Source organism: Coregonus lavaretus, assembly GCF_964263955.1.
Source record: "Coregonus lavaretus genome assembly, contig: HAP1_SCAFFOLD_154, whole genome shotgun sequence".
Classification (NCBI taxonomy): domain Eukaryota; kingdom Metazoa; phylum Chordata; class Actinopteri; order Salmoniformes; family Salmonidae; genus Coregonus; species Coregonus lavaretus.
The window spans coordinates 90,001-99,693 of record NW_028160661.1 but is presented as its reverse complement, the minus strand read 5'-3'; the positions used below and the strand labels follow the sequence as shown (position 1 = coordinate 99,693).

Below are 9,693 nucleotides of genomic sequence, written 5' to 3'. Positions count from 1 at the left end.
GAAGTGTTTCTAAAATCCACAATCAAATGATTGGAACCATTTCCGTGTTTGACCGCTAGGTTGTATGGGTATTATGACACGTTCACTGTGGGTGAGGGTAAAATTACCAAATGTTGACTAAACTAAATACGATAGACAAGGTGGGATCTTTTTGTGTCTGTAAAATTAATTATGTAAGAAATAGAGGTGGAAACGCCTTTATGCGCAAATATTGATATACAGTTCCTTCAGAAAGTATTCACCAGGCTTGACTTTTTCACATTTTGTTATGTGACAGCCTGAATTTAAAATGGATTAAATTGGGATTCTGTGTCACTACCCCATAATGTGAACGTGGAATTATGTTTTTAGAAATATTTACAAATTAATTAAAAGCTGAAATGTCTTGAGTCAATAAGTATTCAATCATTTTGTTATGGCAAGCCTAAATAAATTCAGGAGTAAAAATTGGCTTAACAAGTCACATAATAAATTGCATGGACTCACTGTGTGCAATAATAGTGTTTAACATGACTTTAATATTTGCATGAAAATCGGTTGCCAATTGGATTGAAACCTAGCTATTGAGTGCAATTCAATATTAGGAGTTGAGAAAGTTCACGTCATTAGAAATAAGATATTCTCCTCTTTTCTATTGAAGGTATGCTAGCGATATATATTTATATTTCCCCCACTTTTTTAAAGATGTTTTATTTTTTACAATATTTTCTCGGACCTCCTGCAGTACCTGGCCGCGGACCCCAGTTGAATACCCCTGGTTTTGAGGATTGGATTCACATTCACACAGACCCCTTCCAATTAGTATTGATTGATCCTTCTCTCTGCTCCTTTTTACGGTTTGTGCTGGTCCTGCCCAATGAATGTCAATAAGGGGATTCGATTAAACTTCCCCGGGTTGAACCGAACTATGGCCCATCACATGAGCGACCGGGTGAAATCTGTGAGGGTGGCGCGCCCTGCTCAAATCGAACGGTAATCTGTCAACAATGCAGCATGGGGCATTGTTCAGAAACATACATCTCTTTTCAATAAAATATATGTTCGAATTTTCAAAGTAGTTTTCATTGGAAAGGCAGATAAAGCATTTGTATCAAAATCAATCACTTTTGCATGTAAAAACACAGCATACTAATCATACTCCAAGTGCTTAATCTATGTCACTTTTGTTTTGAGCCGATTTGACCGTCGGCCAGAACGGCGTACCTGGCTCACACCGGGAGGTAGCCCGGTTCCAAATCGAATGCAATCAACGCTAACCCGGTTCCCCCGGGGCATTAACACAATCCCCTCACCGAGTCCTGCCACTTCAATCTGCGGCTCCCATGTATACGGATGTGAGGAGAAGCAATGTAGTGAACGGTGTAAACAGAACATTTAACCAGAAATGATCAAACACGTTTTCCTAACAGGACCTCCGGGTAACTATAAAACAAACTTCTTGAAACACAACGCAGATTGCATGGCACGGTTTAGTTGTTCAGAAACGCTGTGAAGTTGTGAGTGCTGCTAGCTAACTACCGACGCTAGTTTTAGAAATGATGCCATGCCACACAATACAATGTAACAGCAGTAGTTCAGCTAATAGCTAAAACAATTTGTAAACTGAAGCTTGAGTGTCCTGATTTATTTTGAAAGTAGCAGGTCGACTCTGACCGTGCACATTTTCGAAAGTTAGCGAGCTACAATGTTATCTGACGCCTCGGTCACACCGACAGTGTAATGCATTTCGGTTCATCAGAAGTACATTCATAGCCACTGGACCGCTGCGTTTTCCTTCCAGCATGGTGTTGGAGAGGCGGTTGCGTTGCGGTCTGTGGTGCATAGGTTGGATTTATCGAACGTATGCGTGAAACTGTATGTATAGACGGTTTGACAGAAATGGTAGCATAAGGTGAATGATATACTTTGTTGCACACATATCCAGATGCTATGTCTAGTATACGCTAGAACACACTAGCTCGAGTACTACATTAGCTAGCTAGTACACACTAGCTCTAGTACTACATTAGCTAGCTAGTACACACTAGCTCTAGTACTACATTAGCTAGCTAGTACACACTAACTCTAGTACTACATTAGCTAGCTAGTACACACTAGCTCTAGTACTACATTAGCTAGCTAGTACACACTAGCTCTAGTACTACATTAGCTAGCTAGCACACACTAGCTCTAGTACTACATTAGCTAGCTAGTACATACTAGCTCTAGTACTACATTAGCTAGCTAGTACACACTAGCTCTAGTACTACATTAGCTAGCTAGTACACACTAGCTCTAGTACTACATTAGCTAGCTAGTACACACTAGCTCTAGTACTACATTAGCTAGCTAGCACACACTAGCTCTAGTACTACATTAGCTAGCTAGTACACACTAGCTCTAGTACTACATTAGCTAGCTAGTACACACTAGCTCTAGTACTACATTAGCTAGCTAGTACACACTAGCTAGCTAGTACACACTAGCTCTAGTTCTACATTAGCTAGCTAGTACACACTAGCTCTAGTACTACATTAGCTAGCTAGTACACACTAGCTCTAGTACTACATTAGCTAGCTAGTACACACTAGCTCTAGTACTACATTAGCTAGCTAGTACACACTAGCTATAGTACTACATTAGCTAGCTAGTACACACTAGCTCTAGTACTACATTAGCTAGCTAGCACACACTAGCTCTAGTACTACATTAGCTAGCTAGCACACACTGGCACTAGTACTACATTAGCTAGCTAGCACACACTGGCACTAGTACTACATTAGCTAGCTAGCACACACTAGCTCTAGTACTACATTAGCTAGCTAGCACACACTAGCTCTAGTACACACTGGCACTAGTACACGCTAGCTAGCACACACTGGCTCGAGTACCACGCTAGCTAGCACACTGGCACTAGTACACGCTAGCTAGCACACACTGGCTCGAGTACCACGCTAGCTAGCACACTGGCTCTAGCACACACTAGCTCTAGTACCACGCTAGCTAGTACACACTAGTTCTAGTATACGCTAGTACACGCTAGCTAGTACCTCGCATCGAATTATAGATGTATTTTCACCACCCGTGCTGTTTTTGTGTGGTAACACACCATCCTCTATGGCACTATTCGTGTCTCATCTCATATGCCTCACAGCGTCTGTGGCGTGAGAAGGTATCTGCTGGAGCCAGACACTATTGGAGATAACAGAGAGGAAGAGGCGAGGCAAGAGGTTTGGCTCCACCAAAAATAAGCCCACGAATTGAGGAATGTTTGTGTGGAGGTTGATGAGTGTGAAATTTGGTCAACAAAAAGTTGAATTGTTAATTTGATACGTGAGGCTTATTTGATCTAATATACGTTTTGTAGTGGTTCACTTGTTACGAATGCACTGCAATAAGTGGACGCACGTGGCATTTCGACAACAAAAAAAATAAATATATAACCTTATCAAAGTTCTGCCTAGTGCATAGAAATTGGTAGGGGACTCATCATGGATATAACCGGTTTTAGCATGGCCATTGAGTGCGTCCACCATTTGAAAGTAGTCCGCTGGATGGGGATTCCTAGGAGTTGGGTCCTCATGCTGTCACAGACGCTATAATGGCACAGATACAAAGATGAGTCCTCTATCTATAGACAAGTTTACGCGCTGTATCCCGGGTGGCGCCATAACTCTACACAAATGCATTTCATTTCCGCCGGAAGTTGTTTGCACAACGTCTGCCGGTGTAAACACAGCGATGTCGACGCTAGCTTGGGAACACGGTTCTACTACTTTGACAGCGAGCACAGCTAGAAAGGTGCCCATTCGCTCAACCACGGCGCCTGACAAGTTTTTGTCAGAACACTTACACCCATCCTTCCGTGGCAATGCCGCAACCCGTCAAGGAGCGGAGGGGGAGGAACTTGCAAGGGACTATTTGGAAACTCTGGGCAACAGCATTGAAACCAAAGGCTTAGTGTTGTGCGAAAAGGAACCGTGGCTTGCAGCATCTCCCGATGGAGTGATAAACAACGACATTCTGTTGGAGATCAAATCACCTGTGATGGGAAACAAGTCACTTGCAGAATTTTTGGCAACAAAGAACTGCGAAATCACAACTGTGGCAAACGGAGATAGGGTAGATTACCATATTGCCTGCAATGGTCCAAAAGGCTACTACATGCAGGTACAAATTGGGATGCACTGCACAGGGCTTCAGCACTCCAAGTTGGTGATCTGGAACAAAACTGAGCACCTAGAAATCGAAGTACCCTACGACCAAGGCTTTGTCCAGGGGCATATCATAAGGCTGCGCACATTCTACTTTGCCCACATGCTCCTGAAAATTGTTGATGATTTTGTTGAGGGAAGGTTACAGTTCTGAAGTAAATATCTCAGCATTTTAAAACCAAAATAAACTGCCTTATTTAGGTCATGCCCACAGGAGCCAACAGATGTCCATTGTTTACATGATCTCTTTATGCTGTGCAATATATCAGTGTGCCTACTGTTTGAGTGAAAATAAAGTTTGATGTAATTTCAATCTTTAGAGTGCTACAATTTATTTTAACACAGTTCATAATTCATAGTAAGCTCATACTGTACATAAATAACACTGGATTAATTAATTGTTTTGAGGAAACTAAACAAATGGCTTCAACAAGAAAGATTGCGTGTTTAATCTTAACAGGTATTAAAAAGTAAAATACAAAAGCAGCCCACACAATTACATCACTATGAAAATATTCATATATAATATTAAAAAATACAATGCACACAGTATTTGTTGTGTTAATCTGTATTTAATGAACAACATGGCTGGGTGTTGGTAGACAGGGACACAGGGCAAGATTCTAAACCTCACTGATCAGTGGACTCTTCAGGTTAACTAGGCCAGCACAGATGGTTAAGATGTTGTCCAGTTTCGGTGCCATGCTGATGGGAACATTCTGGGATAAAATCTTAAAAACCTTCAGTCTCTGGATTGCTCTTTCCACATGTACAGTGGAGAAAAAAAGTATTTAGTCAGCCACTAATTGTGCAAGTTCTCCCACTTTAAAAGATGAGAGAGGCCTGTAATTTTCATCATAGGTACACGTCAACTATGACAGAAAAATTGAGGAAAATAAATCCAGAAAATCACATTGTAGGATTTTTTATGAATTTATTTGCAAATTGTGGTTGAAAATAAGTATTTGGTCACCTACAAACAAGCAAGATTTCTGGCTCTCACAGACCTGTAACTTCTTCTTTAAGAGGCTCCTCTGTCCTCCACTCGTTACCTGTATTAATGGCACCTGTTTGAACTTGTTATCAGTATAAAAGACACCTGTCCACAACCTCAAACAATCACACTCCAAACTCCACTATGGCCAAGACCAAAGAGCTTTCAAAGGACACCAGAAACAAAATTGTAGACCTGCACCAGGCTGGGAAGACTGAATCTGCAATAGGTAAGCAGCTTGGTTTGAAGAAATCAACTGTGGGAGCAATTATTAGGAAATGGAAGACATACAAGACCACTGATAATCTCCCTCGATCTGGGGCTCCACGCAAGATCTCACCCCGTGGGGTCAAAATGATCACAAGAACGGTGAGCAAAAATCCCAGAACCACACAGGGGGACCTAGTGAATGACCTGCAGAGAGTTGGGACCAAAGTAACAAAGCCTACCATCAGTAACACACTACGCCGCCAGGGACTCAAATCCTGCAGTGCCAGACATGTCCCCCTGCTTAAGCCAGTACATGTCCAGGCCCGTCTGAAGTTTGCTAGAGTGCATTTGGATGATCCAGAAGAGGATTGGGAGAATGTCATATGGTCAGATGAAACCAAAATAGAACTTTTTGGTAAAAACTCAACTCGTCGTGTTTGGAGGACAAAGAATGCTGAGTTGCATCCAAAGAACACCATACCTACTGTGAAGCATGGGGGTGGAAACATAATGCTTTGGGGCTGTTTTTCTGCAAAGGGACTAGGACGACTGATCCGTGTAAAGGAAAGAATGAATGGGGCCATGTATCGTGAGATTTTGAGTGAAAACCTCCTTCCATCAGCAAGGGCATTGAAGATGAAACGTGGCTGGGTCTTTCAGCATGACAATGATCCCAAACACACCGCCCGGGCAACGAAGGAGTGGCTTCGTAAGAAGCATTTCAAGGTCCTGGAGTGGCCTAGCCAGTCTCCAGATCTCAACCCCATAGAAAATCTTTGGAGGGAGTTGAAAGTCTGTGTTGCCCAGCGACAGCCCCAAAACATCACTGCTCTAGAGTTGATCTGCATGGAGGAATGGGCCAAAATACCAGCAACAGTGTGTGAAAACCTTGTGAAGACTTACAGAAAACGTTTGACCTGTGTCATTGCCAACAAAAGGGTATATAACAAAGTATTGAGAAACTTTTGTTATTGACCAAATACTTATTTTCCACCATAATTTGCAAATAAATGCATAAAAAATCCTACAATGTGATTTTCTGGGTTTTTTTCTCTCATTTTGTCTGTCATAGTTGACGTGTACCTATGATGAAAATTACAGGCCTCTCCTCTTTTTAAGTGGGAGAACTTGCACAATTGGTGGCTGACTAAATACTTTTTTTCCCCACTGTATGCGGACATTGGCTACTCGCCTGGTGCGTGTCGTCTCCTCATTGGTCAACTGATTGCGCCTGTAGGTGAAAGCAGGGATGTTCAAACTGACAATGGTGAACCCACGGTCCGCCATGACCTCATCACCAGCCCTCAGATAGTCTAGGAACCCACTGTCCATGGTGATAAACTTATCGCTGCTTCTGCCAGCATAGGCATCATATATAAACATGATTAGCCCATTAGGGGCCACAGCGACGAGATATTTCACAGTGTTGCGTGATTTATACTGGCTGAAAGTGTCACTCCTTGAGTCGTGGTTTGTGGCTCTCTGCATGGCACTTTCGGCACAGTCAATGATGCAGGTGGTTCGAGGGTAGTTCCTCTGAAACGACAAGGGCATGGTGGCACGAATGGTCTCTCTTGGAAGCCAGGGGATCAGGACTTTGAACTGTTCACCCATTACGTCAATCCAGTGACTAATCACAATGCTTGCCATGGATGTAGACACATTGAAGCGGTGAGCAATATCTCCTAATATTAGGTTTAGTTTTAGTTTCATCAACGTCATAAGTATTTGGTCAACAACAGGAAGGGTAATTGATGGCTTACTGAAAGGCAACAACACCGTCGCCAGGGTGAAGAATTGAACCATAAGCACTCCTGTATACAGCCGGGACCTAGCATCATCAATGACCGTGGTGCTGGTCACAGTAGGACCCATTTCTGCCTCGCACTGTGTGGCCTTGTCTACTTTAACAGACTGTGTTGTTGAACAGTAAATGTGATCAATATGTGACGGATCCTCCCATTGGGTCTGGGCATCTCGAAATTTTGGTGTAGCAGGCTCGGCCTCACAGACAGGCTGACAGGTTTCTGGAGCATCTAAAAAGGGGAAGAGAAAACATGGATGGCGCAAAATTAATGCAGGCATAGAGTCCTCTCACTACAAACATCACAATGGAAAAATATGTACTACAACATTGCACTCACACGCACACACACAATCATCATCACAACAGCCTGCCACCTTGCATTGTATTTATGATGTAGACTAATGCACACGCAGGCAGACACACACAATTAATGATGTAGCTATCGTGGGCATTGTTTGTCCCATCTCCAAAACAATCAACTGCCTTAGCAAAATACCGGTAGCAATGTTAATGTATGACAACTTCTTCATAATTAACAGTATTGTCAGCTTCATAGCTAAAGTTGCTGAACTTACCCTCAGATTCAAGTCTGCGTTTCTTTTATCTGGGGGGAGGCAGTGGTCCGCTGGGTGAGTTGACGCCTCTTTGGCTGGGGAGGGCGATTGTATCCCAACCACAACTCTGGGAAAGGATTATCCTTGGTAGGTTTTTGGTCAACAAAGTGATAGGAACAAACAAAAACGTTGAGGGGTGGTTTCTTTAGATTCAATGCCTTCAGCCAGGTCCTTGATTCCGAGTCGGTATCAGGCTTGCGAAAAAATGTAAACAATGGAGCGCATGGACATTGCCTCTTCGTAGCTGGTTTGTGGTCGTAGCACTCTCTATCTAACCACTCGTTCAGGTGCTTTCTCTAGTTTTTGCAACCAACTACAGCACACGTCGTTCCCGAACCACTTTTCTTCATGTTGTAATTGTAATTTTTATATCCTCTTTGTCACTGCGATATCAGTGCTTTGTCGGCACAACGGGCTAGCTAGCAAAACAAACCCAGCCCGGCAGAACGGAAGTGGATTGCATCGACGGGAGGAGTTCAGGAAGTAGAGCGGAAACGGCTCAAAAACTTGTCTATCTCAATGGCCTGTTCATGTGTGTATCTGCCCTCTCATTGGCTATAATGGTCCCACCTGATCTCTCCTCCTCCCGCCTGCCTTCCATCTTTGAGGACATGTATTTCCATTGTTAGAGTGGTCAATCAAGTCTTGTCAGTATAATAGACAGTCGTTGGATGAACTGAGGAGCTGACTAACAATGGGCTTTGTTGTCCACAGAACTGAACACCGGGCTGTCAAGCTCACACCTATTCCTGTCTTTTGATTGGTGGATACATCTCGTTATTTGAATACTTTTTTTTGAATATTCGTTGACACTCGCCTTTATTGTACTCAATGGCGAGCGAGTTGCTATCCTAATGAATATTCATAGACGTCTCGATTTTCAACAGGGACAACTCTGTGTTTTTTCTCAAAGTTGCCTGGATGTCACGTGCATCACACTCATATCCCTAGCCTACACTCGTAACAACCTCAGCATGACTGTAAGTCGCTTTGGATAAAAGCGTCTGCTAAATGGCATATCATATTATTATTACGCAACTTATATTAGATCAAATACGCCTCAAGTATTGAAATGGCTATTAAGTTTCAATTTGACTAAATTTGGCACTCTCATTGCCCCCCATACAAAATCCCCTCACTTGCTTAATACTTAATGATCTGCTTTAACATGGACATATTTTGGGCGTAGTAAACACTCTCTCTTCGCCTCTTCCTCTCTGGTGTATCCCGGTTTCCACTGGATAACGGTCAGATTCCAAAGCCTCAAAGTTGGATACAAAGGTTTGCTTTTTGGTCTTCATTTAAGGTTAGCAGTATGGTTAGGGAGGGTTTTATCCAGAGTTATGACTTTGTGGCTGGGTTAACTAGTGACCACCGTGTGTCCCAGGCAGATCCTCCGTAAGTGAATGGTGTGACCTCCGCCAAATAATAACATAACAACTCTGTTCATGAGTCAATACTCTTGCATTATGATAAAATGTTACATTTCTATTGATAGTCATGGTTTGAAGGCCCCAACAAGACAAACGGCTTCATTTTGGATATGCCATGACCCTCTTCTATTGTGAAGGTGTGGGGAAGACCACCCTGGTCCAGAAGGCCTGTGACATCATCGTGTCTTCAGGTGTGTCTGTGGAGGGCTTCTACACCCAGGAGGTCAGGGAGGGGGGGCGCAGGGTCGGTTTCGACGTTGTCACTGTGACCGGACAGCGGGGGCACTTGTCCAGAGTCAGGTAGGCTTCAGTCAGGTGTCAATATTTTACGTAATCAACCAAAATGGTCTACCTATTTCTGTAAGGGCCTGTTTCCCAGACAGATGAAGCCTAGTTTAGGACTAAAAAGCATTTTTAAAATTCTCAATTGTTTACTCTGTAG

At 43.0% G+C, this 9,693-nt stretch overlaps 1 protein-coding gene across 2 annotated transcripts in view; it reads left to right on the top strand.

The window, feature by feature from the left end:
• The first annotated feature begins 1,303 nt into the window (after window positions 1–1,303).
• The window catches only part of LOC311121589 (cancer-related nucleoside-triphosphatase homolog), a 15,357-nt gene continuing 6,967 nt past the window's right edge, over window positions 1,304–9,693 (top strand). The window contains exons 1-2 of one of the 2 annotated variants that reach the window (XM_084196049.1): window positions 1,304–1,418; window positions 9,389–9,551. In XM_084196049.1, the coding sequence (XP_084052175.1) occupies window positions 1,385–1,418; window positions 9,389–9,551 (197 nt within the window). In that variant the 5' untranslated portion in view covers window positions 1,304–1,384. Of the gene's footprint in view, window positions 1,419–9,316; window positions 9,552–9,693 lie in introns of both variants that reach the window. The other variant, XM_084196050.1, reaches the window with a different exon arrangement.